General features: G+C 36.5%; 1 protein-coding gene across 1 annotated transcript in view; it reads left to right on the top strand.

The window, feature by feature from the left end:
- The window catches only part of LOC113096295 (1-acyl-sn-glycerol-3-phosphate acyltransferase epsilon-like), a 72,699-nt gene that overhangs the window by 9,436 nt on the left and 42,599 nt on the right, over positions 1–20,664 (top strand). Inside the window, exon 5 of the mRNA XM_026261658.1 lies at positions 9,609–9,699. Within this exon, the coding sequence (XP_026117443.1) occupies positions 9,609–9,699 (91 nt within the window). The remainder of the gene's footprint in view (positions 1–9,608; positions 9,700–20,664) is intronic.

Below are 20,664 nucleotides of genomic sequence, written 5' to 3'. Positions count from 1 at the left end.
GCCAAGCTTTGTCGACTCGTACATTACACGTCACGCGCTGATGTCACGTGTCGTTACGGGATCTTCAAGGGTTGTGTGTGAAAGCACGCACATATACCGGGTCATCACTGGCAGTGTGAAAGTGCCAAATCTAGCGACCAGGGAACAATTACAGGAACACTTTACCCCTGTATTTGCCGGAATGGCAGTGTGAAAGGGGCTTTAGTCTCACCTAAGACCAGAGTTTGGGTTTCCAGAAGTCTCTATTTTTTAAATATGGGCCTTGGAGGAAAAGGTTAAATGCATTTATTTTGCTTTGGCTACAGTAGGTAATTCTAGTTGTGACAAAAACTATGCATGTCACTTCTGCAGGGTGTGTCATCATACTTTGTGAGATAGTGTGTCAATCTTTTCATAGCTTTTGCCGACTCGGAGACATTTGCATGTTATTTTTTCCTGCTCTTTTTCTAGAAAGAATTCACTCATAACTAAATGAAAACCTAAAGAGAAGAGCCTCATCACAAGTCTCTATCCATTAAAATAAACCCACCAATAAAATACAGACCCTTAGTTTCTTTTTAATGGTAAATGGACTGCATTTATATATCGCTTTCAGCAGACCACATGGCCATCCAAAGCGCTTTACAATTTGCCTCACATTCACCCATTCACACACTCATTCACACACCGACTGCGGTGTCAGCCATTCAAGGCGCCATCCAGCTCGTCGGGAGCAGCTGGGGTTAGGTGTCTTGCTCAAGGACACCTCGACACTTGGTCAGGTGGAGCCGGGGATTGAACCACCAACCTACATGAACCACTGAGCCACTGCCGCCCTTTTTAAGAGGGCAAACTTACAAAATCAGCAGGGGATCAAATAAATATTTCCCACACGGTGTGTGTGTGGTTCTATATCTGAAAGATATGCTCTTCCAGTGTTGCCAAATCCATGGTTTTCCAGTGGAATTGGGCTACTTTAACGTTGTTGGAGCGGGTTGTTTTTCATGTCTGTGGGTTGAAAAATTACCCCAATAACGAGATATTTAGCCCCTGGAATGAAAACTTTACCCCTCCAAAATTAATTTATTTTATCCCTGGAGCTTGATTAACGGGGAATCCTCCTCTGAACATATTTGGCCATTTTTTTCTCTTGTTTATTTTAGTTTTTTTTTTTTTTTTTTTTGCAGTAATAAAATTTATAGGAGCATTAAATAGTTTTAAAAATAAAATTCATTATAATGCTCATTATATTAGCATTTCTACGCTTATGCTTATGATTAACTACATGTACACTAACGGCGATGTTTATTCCAATCAGACATTCAAATAAAAAAAATGGAATAATATTCATAACAGAAGCTTAATATTTAAAATGTAACTGAAACCTACCTGCTTGAACTTGTTTTGTAAGTTTGATTATCCACTCCCTGACTGCGGGTGTCGCTGTTGGACAGTGTTTCTCTACTTCCTGTTGGCCTTCTGTAGCTAATCGTAGCTCCGTGTAACTGTTTTTATTTCTAGAATCTTTATCTTACTATCACTCTCTGTTTTTTAAAGTGATAAAATATAACTTAATTCACACCATATTTCTGATGTTATCGATCAATCTTTTTCAGATTAATTTTAATCGTTCACTATTATTTTCTATCCGTGAGTGCAGTACACCTGCAAAACGTTAGCACTCGTTAGCTTGTCATTAGCGTTTTCATTCAAACATATTGCTGTTTTCTTTTCTCATCTCCTCTCTCTCACTCCAGTTTTTCACAAGTTCATCAAACAGCAGCAGTAAGAATATTTCATCAAGCACGGTGAGTAACGGCTTCTCCTGCTATTGTTATTTGCACCTCTTGTCACATGTACAGTCTATCTATCTCTGTCGCAGATGAGGGATTCACATGTGATAAATGCAGGAATTTAGCTAGGCTGAAAGAGAAGATTTCAGAATTAGAGACATGCTTCCAAACTTTAATTGAGGACAGTAAGAATGTTAGTGCTCTAAATACGGCTTTGGATGCGTCTAGCTCAGGGATTCCTGTACATTGTTCGGTTCCGGCAACAAAGCCCCTGCAGCAGGGCAACTGGGGTACATTGAGGCAGCGTAGTTGTGGGTCAAAACACCGCTCTTCTGTTCCAATCAAAACATTAAACAGGTTCTCCCCACTTAGTGATGCACCCACTGAGAAACCTGATGAAAGTGCTCTAGTTATTGGTGATTCTATTCTACGGAACGTGAATATAGAGACACCAGTCACCATAGTCAAATGTTTACCAGGAGCCAGAGCACCTGACATCTTGGCAAATTTAAAAGTGCTGGCTAATGCTAAACGTAAATACAGTAAGATTGTTATTCATGCCGGCGCTAATGATGTTCGACTTCGCCAGTCGGAGATCACTAAAAATAACATTAAAGAGGTGTGTGAACTTGCAAGCACGATGTCAGACACTGTAATATGCTCTGGTCCCCTCCCTACTTACCGTGGTGACGAGATGCATAACAGATTGTCATCACTCAATGGCTGGATGTCTAAGTGGTGCCCACATAATAACATAGGTTTCATAGACAATTGGACGAGCTTTTGGGGCAGACCTGACCTGTTGAAAAGAGATGGTCTTCATCCCTCCTGGGGTGGCACCGCTATTCTCTCTAGAAATATGGCAAATAGTATTAGAGTTTATACTTGACTAACTGGGGCCCAGGTCAAGAAGCAGACAGACTGGCTAAACCTATCATCTGCTAGCTGCCTCACGTCACAGAGGTCAGTTAATTCTCAGCACACTGAGACTCTTTCACCTAGAAATCACTATAGAGACTGTGTATGTTCCCCGAACTAGAAAATACAAAAAACGTCCAAAACCAAGTTAAGTTAAACAATTTAATTGAGGTTCAACAAATAAAAAACAGAAGGAATATGGATAAACAAATGATAAAGCTTGGCTTATTGAATATCAGATCCCTTTCTACGAAAACACTTTTTGTAAATAATATGATCACTGATCATAATATAGATGTGCTCTGTTTGACAGAAACCTGGCTAAAACCTGATGATTCAATATTTTAAATGAGTCCACCCCCCCAGATTACTGTTATAAATATGAGCCGCGGCAAAGGGGGAGGTGTTGCTTCAATTTATAACAACGTTTTCAGGATTCCTCAGAGGGCAGGCTTCAAGTATAACTCATTTGAAGTAATGGTGCTAAATATAACATTATCCTCACAATTATATTCCTTCTTAGAGAAAAATGGTAAATGTGAGGATTTCCAGTCAGGATTTAGACCGTATCATAGTACTGAGACTGCTCTCCTTAGAGTTACAAATTATCTGCTCTTATCATCTGATCGTGGGTGTATCTCTCTATTGATTTTATTGGATCTTAGTGCTGCGTTTGACACAATTGACTACAACATTCTTTTGCATAGACTTGAACACTTTGTTGGCATTAATGGAACACTTCGACTTTTTGGGACTTAAGCTAATTCACAGTATCCCCCAGAGTTAGATTCATTCATTTCGGTGCGTTCTGTAAGTGTTATTTGAGGCACCCACCGCTAGCCTAGCTTAGCACAAAGACTGGATGTAAATGGATACTGTTAGCATAGTAATCCCAATAAGTGACAAAATAATGCAAACATTTTCCTATTTACATTTTGTGATCTGTATAGTCACAGCGTGTAAAAATAACAAGGCTATATGAGACAGAGACCATTTTTAATCGTATAAATATGGGAACTATATTCTCACTAGGCGTAGGAGCACAGCTAACGTTACTCGTGCGCAGTGGCTGCTTGGGCGGAGTGAATAATTTCTTACTGCTAAATTCTGAAAAAAACAGGTGTTGATTATAGGACCTAAAAACTCTGCTTGTAATAACCTAGAACACTAAGACTTGATGGTTGGTCTATCAATTCTTCGTCATCAGTTAGGAACCTAGGTGTGCTATTTGATTGTAATCTTTCCTTAGAAAGCCACATTTCTAGCATTTGTAAAACTGCATTTTTCCATATCTATATATAAATTACGGCCTATGCTCTCAATGTCAAATGCAGAAATGTTTATCCATGCATTTATGACCTCAAGGTTAGATTATTGTAATGCTTTATTGGGTGGTTGTTCTGCACACTTAGTAAACAAACTACAGCTAGTCCAAAATGAAGCAGCAAGAGTTCTTACTAGAACCAGGAAGTATGACCATATTAGCCCGGTCCTGTCAACACTCCACTGGCTCCCTATCAAACATCATATACATTTTAAAATATTGCTTATTACTTATAAAGCCCTGAATGGTTTAGCACCTCAGTATTTGAATGAGCTCCTTTTACATTATAATCCTCTACGTCCGCTACGTTCTCAAAACTGAGGCAATTTGATAATACCTAGAATATCAAAATCAACTGCGGGCGGCAGATCCTTTTCCTATTTGGCGCCTAAACTCTGGAATAACCTACCTAACATTGTTCGGGAGGCAGACACACTCTTTCAGTTTAAATCTAGATTTAAGACCCATCTCTTTAACCTGGCTAACACATAACATACTAATATGCTTTTAATATCCAAATCCGTTAAAGGATTTTTAGGCTGCATTAATTAGGTAAACCGGAACCGGGAGAACTTCCCATAACACCCTATGTACTTGCTACATCATCATTGGTATCTACGCTAATATTTGTCTGTTTCTCTCTTATTCCGAGGTCACCGTAGCCACCAGATCCAGTCTGTATCCAGATCAGAGGGTCACTGCAGTCACCCTTATCCAGTACGTATCCTGACCAGATGGTGGATCAGCACCTAGAAAGGACCTCTATTGCCCTGAAAGACAGCGGAGACCAGGACAACTAGAGCCACAGATAAAGATCCCCTGAAAGACCTTGTCTCAGAGCACCACCAGGACAAGACCACAGGAAACAGATGATTCTTCTGACTTTGCTGCAGCCTGGAACTGAACTGCTGGTTTCGTCTGGTTAGAGGAGAACTGGCCCCCCAACTGAGCCTGGCTTCTCCCAAGGTTTTTTCTCCATTCTGTCACCGGTGGAGTTTCGGTTCCTTGCCGCTGTCATCTCTGATTTGCTTAGTTGAGGTCACTTCATCTACAGCGATATCGTTGACTTGATTGCAAATAAATGCACAGACATCATCTAACTGAACAGAGATGACATCACTGAATTCAGTGATGATCTGCCTTTAACTATCATTTTGCATTATTGACACTCTGTTCTCTTAATGAATGTTGTTCAGTTGCTTTGACGCAATATATTTTGTTTAAAGCGCTATATCAATAAAGGTGACTTGACTTGATACGTTTCCTCCTCTTGAGGTTGCCACTGCTTTTATGGTGAGTTTTATGGAGGAACATCAGTAGCTAAACTCGAGGTTGCTGTAGAATTACATTCACATAAAGAAAATTACATTTGCACGAATGTTTATGAAATGTTTACTTTTGCAATTTGCTTCGGTTTCGCTGCACAACGTCAAGTCGGCACTTACAACCTCTCAGATCTTGCAGTACAAGTTCAAATCCTAGTGCTTTGAATTTTGCTACACCTCTTGGAGTATTCCTGTTGCAAAACTCACTTGTAAACTCATATATACAGATGTGAGAGATAAGAGATGAGGGGAAAGTTTTGGTGTGAATGAAGACATTTTATTGGTCGATGCCTAGCCAGTGAACAACACCAGTCATTGCGACTTGCCAAGAAAGAAATTAGTTTTATGTATATGTAGCAGTTATTTGTAAAACACTGCACAACTATATTCACTGAATATTCTTTTTTTAAGATACTGCACTCTTCTTGCCATTCAGGTATTTTGTGGTAGACAAATAATGCAACATCTTTCATATGTTGTATATCCTTTTGCTTTGTAGCCGCACTGGGTAAATTAGGTAAATTGTATATATCAATAACTCATTACAAGGCACTGTAATTTACTCAATATGTCAGTATTCCATTCTTCATATCAATTATAGTGATATCTCTTGCTATGAATTACCGCAAATCAAACAGTGGTTTGTCCAGCAAACGGCCATAAGATTAACTTATCAACTTTCAATAAAGTTATCACTTCTTATAATTCCAGGAAAAATTGTTTCTGGCCATGAAACCATTCTCCTATCCTTATGAAATTTCAATTATTGAAAAGTAAAGAGCTTTGTAGCTTAAGATCAAACATTTCATTTACTCGTGATGTGAGCATTTTAGACAGAAGCAATCATGAATATATATTGGATTTTAATAATTGAACTAATAATACATCAAACTATAAATCATACGTACAACAATACAGACAGTAAACAAATACAAGACATAACTGAATCAAAATGCGGGAGAGAGAGAGAGAGAGAATGAGCGATAGAGGATGAGAGAGAATCGGCGCGATCACAGAATAATCGCACAGTAAGGCAAACTCACAGACAGTGTCCTTTGAAAGACAACAAGGAATCAAATCGGCAACTTTTAAGCAGCATTGATCAGCAGTTCGGTTTCGTTAATTTGAAGAGATTATGATAATAAATAATATGGGCAATAATTATGATCCATGAAGGACCATTTAAAATATAACATTTGCTAATATTTACTGAATAAAGATATTTAGTAAAAATAGTTTGCAGTTTTTTTTTTACAAACAACTGATACACTAAAAAACATATTTCTTTCTTGGCAAGTTGAGATGGCTGGTGTTGTTCATTGGTCAGGCATCGACCAATAAATTGTCTTAATATGTCATCAAAGCCCCACCCCTGGTTCTGCTATCTCACATGTCAAGTCACCTTTATTTATATAGCGCTTTAAACAAAATACATTGCGTCAAAGCAACTGAACAACATTCATTAGGAAAACTGTGCGTCAATAATGCAAAATGACAGTTCATCATTGAATTCAGTGATGTCATCTCTGTTCAGTTAGATTTTATTTATTTATTTGCATTTATTTGCAATCAAGTCAATGATATCACTGTAGATGAAGTGACCTCAACTAAGCAAGTCAGAGATAACAGCGGCAAGGTTTACCTAATTAATGCATCTGCATATACAAGTGCACAAGTGAGATTTGCAACAGGGATATCGTAAAAGGAGTAGCAAAAGTCAAAGCCCTAATATTGGAGCTTGTACAGCCAGATCTGAGAGGTTGTAAATGCCTACTTGACATTGTGCAGCGAAATAGAAGTAAAGTGCAAAAGAAAATATATTGTAAACATTCGTGTCTTTTATTTTCTTTGTGTGAATGTCATTTTACACATTTGTAGCTATTAATGTGCAACTTCCAATTCAAAACAAGGGTGAAAGATTCAGTTTTTCACATCAGAGCTGTGAGTGTAAATTTCAACTTAAAAATACTAATATTAATATGACACGTTCTCACATTCAGATCAACAACCTCTCAAGTTTAGCTACTGATTTACCTCCATAACCTCTTCATAAAAGCAGTGGCAAAACCTCAAGAGGAGAAAATGCATCAAACTAACAAAATATGTTCAAGCAGCTAAGTTTCAATTACATTTTAAATATTAAGAGCTTCTGTTATGAATATTATACCATATTTCAATTTGAATGTCTGATTGGAATAAACCTCGCCGTTAGTGTATATGTAGTTAATCGTAAGCATAAGCGTGGCTAGCACTTGGATATTAATGAGCATTATAATGGAGTTTATTTTTATAACTTTTTAATGCTCCTATAAATTTGAATACTGCAACAAAAAAAAAAAAAAAAAGAGAACCGTGGTATTTACCATTTTTAGATTTTTCCATTTTTCAGAGGACCTTAATTGAACCGTGTATCCAAAATATGCATGTTAGAGAAAGTACAAATGTTTGGTTTACAGTGTTGGTCTTATCAGTCTGTCAATAAATACAACAATAATACACATAGTGTTCAAATCGGGATCTGCAATATCTTATATGTTTTAAAAGAAGTCTCTTCTGCTCATCAAGCCTGCATTTATTTGTACCATAAAAAATCTGATTCAAGCCTTAAAAATGGACAAAAAAATATAAATACAACTTTTAATTAATTAATTTTAAGATAAATTGTGCTTTGTTTGTATATTGTCTGCTAGAATGTACAAAAAATGTTCAGTGTTAAGTAAATATTTGTAAAATGTTGTTTTGGATTTTTTTTTTTTTTTTTTTTTTTTTTTATAAAGCAGCACAAAACCATAAAAAGTGATTATTAATAATGTTATCGTGCACATTTTATCTTACCAAACATTTCTAATTTGCAATATTATTAAGACATGTGTCTGTGAGATCTCTCATGCGCGCTGCGGAGGCTGTCTGTCAGGCCGGCGACACACTGGATGCGTGGCACAAGCTTAGCTTAGCAAGTCTTAGCTGCGTGGCGTGTCCATTTTTAATTTTGTACACAAATACATATTAATTCATGACACTTTGATGTTTGAAAGTCTATAGGTTGACATATATTCAGATAATGTAATTTAAAAAAAGAAATTAATTATCGATTTTCAAATAAATCTATTTTGCTGTCAATACTGTTGACGGTGTCCTTTTTCAGTAGGCTTTATACTCAACATGAAGTATAGATATTGTTGTTATGAAGAAGAGCCTGGTCTGTCGGTGGCCTTCCTCTATGTCACCTATAGCAGCAGCAGCGCGCCAGCGCCGTGTCAGGCACGATTCTGGTGTGTAAAGACAAAGAAAATGCGAAGCAGTCGCCACTCAACTGACACGCAGCAGAAACTCCACGATCACGCCACGCAGCCAGTGTGTCACCGGCCTCAGTCACACACACACACAACAAGACCGAGCGCGGTACAGGCATAACAATTAGAAAACTCCCGCTTAATACAAAGAGTGATGATGGCGGAGAGAGCAAAACGTGAGCAAAATGTTCCAAAGTGTGGTTATACTTCACTGGAGTTGATGCAGACAACACTCGTTGTCATAAGTGCAACAACATTTTTGCATGTAAGGGCAGAAACGCATGTCAAAGCATCTTTCAAAAGTGCATTATGTGCAGACAGAGAAATGCAAAGTTTTCGACTGCCTAGCTAGCTCGTTTCTGGTTGTTGCCCCATCTACATCAGGTACGTTATGTATGCTAAAATCATGTTGAATCAACGTTGTTCATGTCATTTAAAATAAATGTAAAATCTCCCTGGTTTGCTAACCTTAGTGGAAGTTCTGTTTATAAAAATATAGTTTATTTCATTTGTTTTACATTCATTTGTTTTTTGTATAATAGATTTGTTCAAACATGGCTGTCTTGCGCTAATTGTTTTATTAATTTTACATTAAAAAAATAAAGAAATGTTAATTCTGTTCTCAACTTGTTCTTAAAAAACACACGCACACACACACAACACAAAGTACCGATAAGAATACCGTTAAAGTACTGGACTGTTAAGCAGTAGTAAGAGTAGTAATACCGTTAAAACCTTAACGATACCCATCCCTAACTATGGGTTGGAGCCAAGCCCTTTCTGTTCCATAAACAAGGGGGATAAATGAGTTCTCTGTTGCTCCCCGTATTTGATATTCACAAGTTTTGTATTTTCACTCCATGACAGAACTGAGAAATGCCTATTTTAGAATCTATCATTGTCCCAGGGCTGTGATAGACTCATAATTTAGTAACATTCTATTTAACTGTCTGTTTTTTTTTTTTTTTTTGTACAGATGTATCTTGTCATCTTTCCAGAGGGAACACGCTACAACCCTGAGCTCCAGAGAATTATTAATGACAGTCAGGCTTTTGCTGCTAAAGAAGGTATTGTTTCTTCTCTATAAAGCCACCCTTCAGATATGTATGTCTGTATTAAAGTAATTTTGTAATATTGTGAGGTACATCTGAGTGTAACCGGTTATTGGGGGAAAAAAAATAGGGAAGAGAGTTTTCTATTGGAAGGTTTTATGCATAATTTTTAATGTTGTTGATTGGATTTTGAGATTTGGTCATTAAATTCATAAGTAAAGTCAGATAAATGGAAGCAGATGCTAGGTTTAAGCAGACTGTTAAAGAAGTCCTGCATATGTCATCTGATAAAACTCATTTCACTTGAAGATCCAGTTATGACATTTTGATAAACCTGTTCAGTACACAAATCAAGTACTTGAGTAAAAGATACAGATACGTATAGTAAAATATTACTCCGGTAAAAGTAAAAGTACTCCCTTTTCAATTTTACTCAAGTGAAAGTACAAAAGTACTCAATTTTTTATGTACTTAAGTAAAAAAGTACTGAAAGATAGATGTTTGCAATTTTATATAGGCTACTTAATTCAATTTTATACTACCACATTTTTTTTTTATAATCCTACTGCTCAAAATACCTGGGATTTTTTCCAAAATAACTACTATTATGGAGTCAAGATATATTTTTGTTGTTGATATGGATGTTGATGAGAGTGATGTTAACTGTGAAGCTTACACTGTGATGTACCTGAGAGAAAACATAGATGACCATCTGATTTTCACCAGTAAGAACAAAGTATTTTAAAGTTTTGTTTTACAGAACATTACAGTTATATATGACATGATAATAAGGCCTGAAGTTAGGAAGAACATTTGAAGGAAAATATAATTATATTTTCATAATGATTTTTTCCTTCTCTAACCTTGTCTGTGGTGTAAAAACACCCCTGGCCAAACGGGGTGCATCACAATTACTAGTTACCATGTTCTGAACATCACATCCTTTCTTTTCTCCCCAGATGTAATCTTTATATAATATATATATATAGGTTGTTGAATAAAAATATTTGGACATTATTTATAAAAATTACCTCAAGTTAGCACAAGCAAGTTGTTAGCTAGACAGTTAGCATCAGCTAACAATATTTACTTATTTTCAGTACTAGTCTAGTTAATCCAAACAACGTTAATATAAAATATAAAATAAAATAGCGTTACTGTTGATAAACAATATAAAAACAGACTTCACATAGAACATGGTAGCATTTTAATAAAACTGTTAATATTACGGCAGCAGGGAATTTGAACATGCATGAGTAATTTTATTTAATCTGTGTTAGTTTAATGTTTTTTTTTTGTTTTTTTTTACCTAAAACACAGAGACGCTGATTGATGTGTCTGCATCGTCTGCACTCGAGCATTTCAGTGGGCTTAAATAGATCACTCTTTACAGCGGATTTAGTTCCAAAACAACTGCCAATTTTGACCTAAATATGATTTTCAGTTACAATAATTAATCCTAAATTTGGACATTAATAACTTACTTTTAGCAACATTAGACGCACGCACGCTCACAAGATCTCCCGGTTCTTAGCTCTGGAGACTCGCACTAAACGGTTCTTTGAATCAGTGAGTGGTCGACTCCTGAACAGCTGCAATCGGATAATTCTAATTCATAAACAAATCGTTTTGTGAGATTTGCGATTCGATTTAAAAGTTTATTTTTAAAAGACTCAGTTCATTCGTGATGAATCAGACATGCTTCTGCGTGTCGGAGCATGTGATATATTATAGGGAGTAACGATATGTTGTATGTAATGTAGTTAAGTTAAAAGTACGATCTTATGCTTTGGAATGTACTGGAGTAAAAGTAAAAGTTACTCAAAATAAAACTACTCCAGTAAAGTACAGATACTTGAAAAATTTACTTAAGTACAGTAACGAAGAAAAGGTACTCCGTTACTGTCCACCACTGGGACTCACAGCTGAAAATGCCCTACCTAAATTAAAATTTCACATAGTCCTTACTTCAGTGTGTTAAACACTTTTTTTATTTGATATAAAAATACTAGGGCTGTCAAATTATTCAAATTTTTAATCAAATTAATCATAATTTTCAGTGGATTAATCATGATTAATCACTATTTGCAATTACACCTGAATCCTAACCATTTTTTTCTGAAATGCATACCAAAAGATAAATAACTGGACACAGATCCATAATTTTCATGTATTGATTCATCAATATGTGGTTCTTTTTTCTGAATTTCAAAAGTTTAACATTTACTTAATCAAGTTTACCTGAGCACTATATCAAACCATGCCATTTAACTACAGATAGTGTAAGAGAATATGAAAATATGCATAGAGAAACTCGAAAGAATGAACTCAGAAACACAAACGTACGCCGCCATAACATAAAAGGCACTCTTGTTTTTGGGAGATGTTCATTTGCTCTGCCACAATACTTTAGGATCGATATTTTCACGTTCTGAAGGCTTCAAGTGCCAGTAAAACCAAGTAAAAATGCATATTCTTTCCCAAATAGCTGTAATGTTCGCTGCATTGCATGTATGCGTTCTGCGAATGCGCAGTGTGAAACACAGGACGCTGTAACAGGAAGAAGCTCCAGCGTATCACCTACCAAAGTCGTCTCTGTTTATCGAGCTTGGCTTGAATGTATTTGAGAGTAACTGGGGTAAAACCTTAAGCTTCTTCTGTGTTTTCGTTGCGGCGCTCACCGCTGTTTTTTACTATCTTGAGAATTCTGAGATCGACAAGACTTTCCTGAGCTGAATAATTTGTCACACTGCGCATGCGTGAAATGCGTTAAAAAATTTGATGTAATTAACAACAAACAACGAATTAACATAGTTAACGCGCTATTTTTGACAGCCCTAAAAAAATACATGAAATCAGTCCTGTAGCAATGTAGAAAAGTGATGGTTTGAAAGTCACATGCCTCATGAGTTTATATTTGAAATCTGAAGAACATACCATGATATATGAGATTCATGCAACCAATTTCTAGCACCCCCCCCCCCCCACGAATATAAAAAATATTTACTAACTGTATTGAAGGGTTCTACAAACTATTTTAGTCATTAAACATACCACTGTTTTTTTTTTTTTACTATAAAATTATAGACAGAAACTTAAAAATCATACAAGTGATTTATTTGAGCACAAGAAAAATACAATAAGAATTATTTGAGTAACAAAAATAAAAAAAATTTAACTTTGTATGTCAATTACAGAACATCCTGTGTTTGCTAGACATACAGCCTTTACAATGAATTACAATGCAAATACATGCTGATGTGCTGATGGCCTGTTATAGAGATGGTAATCAAATAAATGTGCCATAAAGTCAATAAATCAAACTCTGTTCATATAGATGGCGTTTACATTGATAGCCATGATTACACAATAATAGCGAGCTGATTTGCACTCAGATAGATGGCAATCATGCAGATACAGGCACATTCAACATAAAACACACTCACACATATATGAAACTGTTTAAAGTTCCGCCCCCATTAGATGACAGGTGCGTCAGAGAGCGCATCACAAGCCATCATGAGAGAGTGCCAGAATCCAAACAATCTTTCCGCCTATCTTTCACTTTTTGTGAATGTGTATCCTGTTTTTGATGTGTACTGCTTATACAAATTTAGCAAATACATTCTCGATAAGCTTTCCTTTGAAAAACAGCGATCTACAGATGCTTGAGGCTTAGATCTTTACACTGATATATAGTATGTGTAAGGGAAACAGGTCAATTTAGCTCAAAGGGAATCATTTAAGATTTTAAAGGGAATTTGAACAGAATCACTGTTTCACGGCTGGTCACGGAGACGCCCTGCGATTCAGTGAACTAGCCGTTTAACATCAAATCTGCGCTGGATACTAATATCCAAACTATAGTGAAAACACTATTAATTAGCACAGTAACAAGATCGGCAGTTTAAGACATTAACTTGTAAGCACAAAACACAAGATACTTCTCTTTTCAATATGAATAAGGCTTTATTAGATAAATCTAAGACATATAAACTAATCTAACTAATGTCTAATCTAATGTCTTTTTTATGTCTTTTAAACTCAAATGAGTATACTCTTGAGAAACAGGACATTCTCTTCCATACTGGGATTATTTTAATAGCGGATAAGGCTGAATTTTGAACTTAAAACCTGGACATTGACCACCTGGTAGCCCTGTTTGCTAGCCACCACCTGGATGCCCTGCTAGCAGCCTGCTACAGGTAGCCCTGCTTGTTAGCCTGCTGCAACTAGCCCTGCAGCTAGTTACCACCTGCATGATCTATTGCTACCTTGCTGCTGGAATTACTGCTGCTAGTTTGCTGTCAGTAGTCCTGCTTGCTTGCTAGCCGGTTCTTGGATGCCCTGCTGCTACCCTGCTACTGGTAGCTCTGCTGCTAGCCTGCTGTTGGTGGCCTTGCTTCATAGCCTGCTGCTGGTGGCTTTGTCTGCTAGCCATCACCTGGATGCTCTGTTGTTAGCCTGTTGCTGGTAGCTACCACCTGGATGCCTTGCTGCTAGCTGCCCTTGCTAGCTACCACCAGGATTCTGCTACTAGCTCCACTTGCTAGCCACCTTTCGGATGCCTTGTTGCTGGCCCCACTAGCTAGCCACCACCTGGATGCCCTGCTGCTAGCTTTGTTGCTGATAACCCTACTCCTAGCCTGCTACTATTAGCCTTGCTTGCGAGCTATCACCTGGAAGCTTCCCTGCTAGCCTCCATCCTATAGCCCTGACTTTTTGACTCCAAGCTACTGTTCACCCCTGTTAAGGCTGTCTTCAACTAAATCTGGTAACTTGACATCATGCATTTTTTTATACTCTTCATACTTTTACAGTCCAGCCCTATACTAGATGAATTTAATATGCCCAAAATGAGTAGTATACTGATACAGTTAAATTACGGTCATTTCTCAATTTCATCTACAAGTTATTATGAGATGTACAGCCAGAAAATCAACCTGTGTTACCAAAAAAATTGTTCACAAATTAATAACACCCTGTATCTCCAGAACTTATTGTTGTTAAATGATCATTTTACTGTCTCAGATTACTCTTTTTCTCAGTTCATAGAGGACAGTGGTAATGATAAATATTACCCAGCTAAACAAAAACTACGTTGTTTGATTATGCTTTTATTGATGTTATCTGGTAATGTTCAGCCCAATCCTGGTCCTGTTCTTGGTCTTCTTAATACTTTGCAATCCTTAGCCACTCCTTCAGATTTCAAAAGCAGACATGGCCTTGGGTTTATACATTTAAACGTTAGAAGCCTAGTCCCTAAAATGGATATGATTAGGATCTGGGCTAATACAACCAATGCTGATATCATTATTATCTCTGAAACCTGGCTTAAAAAATCTGTATCTGATGAATTTATTTCTATTGAAGGTTTTAAAGTTTATAGAACTGATCGGGTTGGCAAAGGAGGTGGGGTTGCCATATATGTGAAATCCAAGTTTTTAAGCTCGGTAACCCTGTCACTAACTAAAGCTAAACAGTTTGAAATTCTGACAGTGAAAGTGAATATTTCAAAAGACGCTGATATTACAGTAGTTGGGTGCTATAGACCTCCATCTGCTTCAAAGGATGCTTTCCAATCTATATCCGAAATATTACATAAAATTAATGACTCTGAATTTATTCTTATGGGTGATATGAATTGGGACTGGCTGTCTGGGAACTCTGATTGTTTTAAAGACTTATGTAATGACTTAAATTTAGTGCAACTTATTAATGAACCGACAAGAATAAATCCCAAAGCAGAAATAAAATCTACTCTCCTAGATCTAATCGTAACAAACTCAGTTCATAAATACACCTCAACTGCCGTATTTTGTAATGATGTCAGTGACCATTGTGCAGTCGCTTGTGTAAGAAATACAAAAATCCCTAAGGTAAAACCACGCATGATCCTAAAAAGACATTTCAAAAGTTGTGAACAACAAGCTTTTCTGCATGATCTGTATCATAGTGAACTCAGCAGGGTGTCTTTGTTTTCGGATGCTGAAATGGCATGGGATTTTTTTCATTCAAATTTTATTTCCATTGTAAATAAATATGTACCAATCAAAAAGTTTAGGATCAGTGGTAAGGACAATCATTGGTTTTCAGACAGCCTATCAGAGCTAATCTGTTTGAGAAATAAAATGTGGGCACAAGCCAGATTTTCCGACTCTTCTGCTGATTGGACTGCATTTAGAACTGTAAGAAACAAGTGTACTTTGATGATTAGAAAGTCCAAATCTGAATTTTTTTTGAAGTCAACCACAGAAAACTTAAACAATCCTTTAAAGTTTTGGAAATCAATTAAATCTTTATCGGGTGCACGTGTGACCTCAAACCTCCCAGATCAGATTCTTATTGGTTCAGATGAAATAAAAGATAAAGCAGTCATAGTCAATCAGTTTAATAAACACTTTATTCAGGCTGGATTCATATTTAATCAAACCGTAAATAAATCTGTCCCATGTCCAGCCATGTCAGCATCTGAAAATGTAAATCGGGAATTGTTTAATTTTAAACCGATTTCAGTTTCAGAAGTTCATAAAGCCCTCAGAGACATTGATCACAAAAAGTCAGCAGGTACAGATAATCTGGATCCCTTTCTGTTAAAAGTGGCAGCTGATATTATTGCTGAGCCCATAGCGCATATTTTTAATTTGAGTCTTCTTTCTAACTCCATTCCTAAAAGTTGGAAGGCAGCCTATGTTCTCCCTTTACATAAAGGTGGAGACCCATCAGAATTGAATAATTACCATCCAATATCAAAACTTTCTGTTTTGTCAAAGATCTTGGAATCATTTGTGAATGTACAGTTAAAACAGTATTTGACTGACAAAAATATTTTAAATAATTTTCAGTCAGGGTTCAGAAGTGGCCATAGCACTATCACTGCTGCTACATTAGTGACAAATGATATTATTGGGGCCTTAGATAAGAAGCAACATTCTGCTGCATTATTTGTTGATCTTTCTAAGGCATTTGATTCGGTTGATCATGGATTGTTATTGACCAAACTACGTTCAATTGGTTTAAGTGAGAAGGCTGTTGCATGGTTCCAGAATTATTTGGTAGATCGTATTCAATGTGTTTATGCTGAGGGTTATAAATCTGATTTTCTTGAGATAACTAAAGGTGTCCCTCAAGGATCAATCTTAGGACCCATTTTGTTTTCAATTTTTATAAATGATTTGGATAGAGATGCTTAAGCCAAATTACATTTATACGCTGATGATACAGTGGTTTACACCCAGGCTTCCACCATTTCAGTAGCAGTGCAGGAACTTCAGACTGCATTTCAGGCATTGCAATACACATTATTGAGTCTAAAATTGGTTTTAAATACACAGAAAACAAAGTTTATGGTCTTCTCAAAAGCTCGAGCACAGCTACTCGACAATTGTGGCATTTTGTCATTAGATGGGAAATCAATTGAAAGAGTGTCTTCATATAAGTACTTGGGGATATGGATAGATGATAAGCTTTCCTTCAATGAACATATTACTGCTTTAGTTAAGAAACTTAAAGTCTAGCTTGGCTTCTATTACAGAAACAAATCTTGCTTTACTTTTAGTGCTAGGAAGAAACTTGTGGAAGCTACTTTTCTGCCTGTAATTGATTATGGAGATATATTGTACATGCATGCTGCATTTTCCATCCTGCGTCATGTAGATTCAGTTTACCATGCATCACTACGATTCATAACAAATACAAAGTCCCTTACCCATCACTGCATTCTTTATGATTTAGTTGGTTGGACATCACTTAAAATTCGTAGACAACAGCACTGGTATATCTTTATTTATAAAGCTATACTTGGCAAATTTCCACTGTACCTCTGTAACCTCCTCTCTGTTTGCTCTGGTACCTATCAGCTACGCTCCTCAAAGTGGTTGCTTTTTAATGTGCCACGAGTTACAACCGAATTGGGAAAAACTGCCTTTTCTTATTTAGCACCTTGGGGATGGAATAATCTACAAAAAGAGCTAAAGTTAGAAACCCTTATGTCCTTAAATGAATTTAAAACTACTATAAAGAGTGTTGTGATGGAGACATGTTCTTGTTTTTCTTAAGAGTCTCATTGTGTTTTATATTTTTATTTTTAATATTTTGTACTTCTTTTATTGTTAAAATGTACTTTAGTGTTTGTTATGTATGCATTTGTTGTGATTTGGCTGCTACCTTGGCCAGGTCTCTCTTGTAAAAGAGATTCTGAATCTCAATGGGACCTCCTGGTTAAATAAAGGTATAATAATAATAAAATAACACATAAACGCATGCACACACACATTCACACAAGTTGCAGGAAGGTCGAAAGTTAGGGAAAGATGAGTTTAAGAGAATGGAAATATGGAATTCCAAGTTTACAGCAATACGTTAAATTGCATAGACATGAACAACCATCAATCACGTAATTAGCGCTCGCATTGAGTTCCTCAATGGGGTTAAAATTATATTAGATACACCAGCACAACAAATATCTGGGAATACGTTGCCTTCGTTTGCTGTGAAAGGGACTCCAGTTGAAAGGGGTATCCCGGTGTCGCTGATTGGCTGGAAGTTCAGTTGGCTGAAGTGACGTCTTGGGGAGCCCGTGCTTGGGCGTTGGCTGAAGCTGGAGTTGTGTGGCTGGTTGGAGTTCAAACGCGCAGACGAGGTCTACGTTACAAAACTTAACTCAGAACACGAAACTCTCAAACGGAAAAGAAAAGAAATAAAGTTTGACGAGACTAGGTTGTGTTCCTTCTCATCGTGGCATAGTAGCAGCAGGCAGGCACGCTGGAACCGCGCTCAAAGAACAATGATGACTAACCGCATGGCTAGATGCTACAAGCTAAAGCTACAAGCTAAAAGCTAAGAGCAGGCATGACTGATAGCACGAGCAAGGCTGGAACTAAAAGCCGACATGGCTAATAGCAGCAGCTAGGGACTAAAAGCAGACTAAAAGCAAGGCATGACTGATAGCACAAGCAATGCTAGAACTAAAAGCAAAATTTCATGGGGTCCAAAGTATTTAAACTTCCTTGTTGGCCACCCCTCAAATGTTGCCTTGACCAATCAGATATGGTCTTGGGTCTGGGTATCATAAATCATTTGTTTATCTTACCAAGCATGTGGTTCTTGCCTCACAGGGTCTAATTTTGGACATGATTCCTATAACATGATTATGATATATTTTACAAATAAATGATTGTCAGGACAATATAAAGCAAGAAAATTCGATCATATCAATACTAGACATGACTATGTATCCTATAGTTATCAAAAGACATACACAATAAGTGATTATACATGATAGTCAAATGTGTGGGTTACACATAAATGAATATGGAGTTAAGCAATGGAACGATTCATTTATAAGTCTTTTTGAGTTCATTCTGGTCCATATATAATGAACAAAAATCAGTTTCTTTGCCATTCTCTGGCAAAGGGACTTTTCTGTGAAGACAAAGGTTTAAAGCCCTTCCCCCTTAGGAATTTCAGTCTGGTTCTGCTGGCTGGGGGGGAAGTCAATGCAAGTATTTAACTTGATCTCCTGGGTTTACATGTGATGTCCAGCGTTGCATTTCAATCACGAACAATAAATTTGACAATCTCTTCTTCGAATTAAAATTGTCAATAATTGTTCTATTGGTGTTAATGTTGAAAGCTGTTGTGTGAAAAAGTTGGTTGGTTGGTTATCTTGCTTGGTTCTTGTGGCACTAGAACTGATTTATGACTTCCTGAGGAGTTCGGCTCTTGTTTCAATGCACACAGCTCTGATAGACTCTTTAATTTGTCTGGTTCGACGCATTTCTGCTACATATGCCAAGATTAAATTTGTCCCGTTTCATTTAATCTATTCGTAAACATTGACACGTGGTGTTGAGGGACAAATTTAGGACGCCGGCGTTGGGGTGCAAACTAAGAGGTTAAAAATGTATAAGGTCAAATAAAAATAAAAAAAATATGTAAGTTATATGCATTTAGAAAATAATGATTTTTTTATTTTTTTTTATTTTTTTGTAAAAACAACATCCATTTGTTATTTAACATTGTGTTTCTTTATATTATTTATGGTGTCATTTAATGATAATCAACTGTTATACAGTATGGCTTTGAGTATAGAAAATAAGACCTAACACCTTTTACTCAAAATGTATTACTATTTGATATTTAAAGGCATAGCATGTAGGCTATTATTTGACATATCTATAGAACATAGGAATGAAAACTTTTAATACAATATAGGTCAGTTGTGTGATTTGGGGGTGGGAGTGATGGTACTTGTGTATGCTCCAGTTCTTATGTTTTTGCTGTGAATGAGTATCGTATCCAATTACAGGCATGTTTGAAGGTGTTAAAGTTGTTTCAAATTAAATAAAAAGAAAACTAGGTTACTGGTTATCTAAAACAACTAAACAAGCCAAAAAACTATCAGATATATTCGTTAAGCAACATGTAAGAGCCCAAGCTTGTAGCATTACTTAAAAAGGTGTTAGAGTTTGTTACCAGTTAGAAAAGAAAACTAGATTACAGAGTTTATAGCATTTGTACCTTACCTCAAACTAAAAAAAAAAAAAAGAATCGAACGTATAGCAATGTTACAAACCAGGAAAGTTGGCGTTTGTCACTCTGAGTGAAAAGTTAAAACGAGAAAAAAGAGGTATGCATTTACGTGGATCTAAAAGAAAATGCATCAGACGCCGTCGTTAAAACACCAGCGCAAGATTCTTGTCAAAACTATGTTGTATATAAAACCGCTATTTTAAATAGGCTAGTAAACATATTTCAAAATCTTACTGTTTTGCTGTACTTTAGATCAAATAAATGCAGGCTTGGTGAGCAGAAGAGACTTATTTAAAAAAAAAAAAAAACATTAACAAGCTTACTGTTCAAAAACTTCTGACTGGTAGTATAGGCAACTTAATTTTTTCTCTAATTTCTAGCTTTTAATTGGCTTAGAAATCTATAAATGCTGGACAGTGACAAATAATAATGATTTGTTTATATACC

The sequence above is a fragment of the Carassius auratus genome, unplaced genomic scaffold, assembly GCF_003368295.1.
Source record: "Carassius auratus strain Wakin unplaced genomic scaffold, ASM336829v1 scaf_tig00215910, whole genome shotgun sequence".
NCBI classification, from domain to species: domain Eukaryota; kingdom Metazoa; phylum Chordata; class Actinopteri; order Cypriniformes; family Cyprinidae; genus Carassius; species Carassius auratus.
This window is presented reverse-complemented; position numbering and strand designations above follow the sequence as displayed.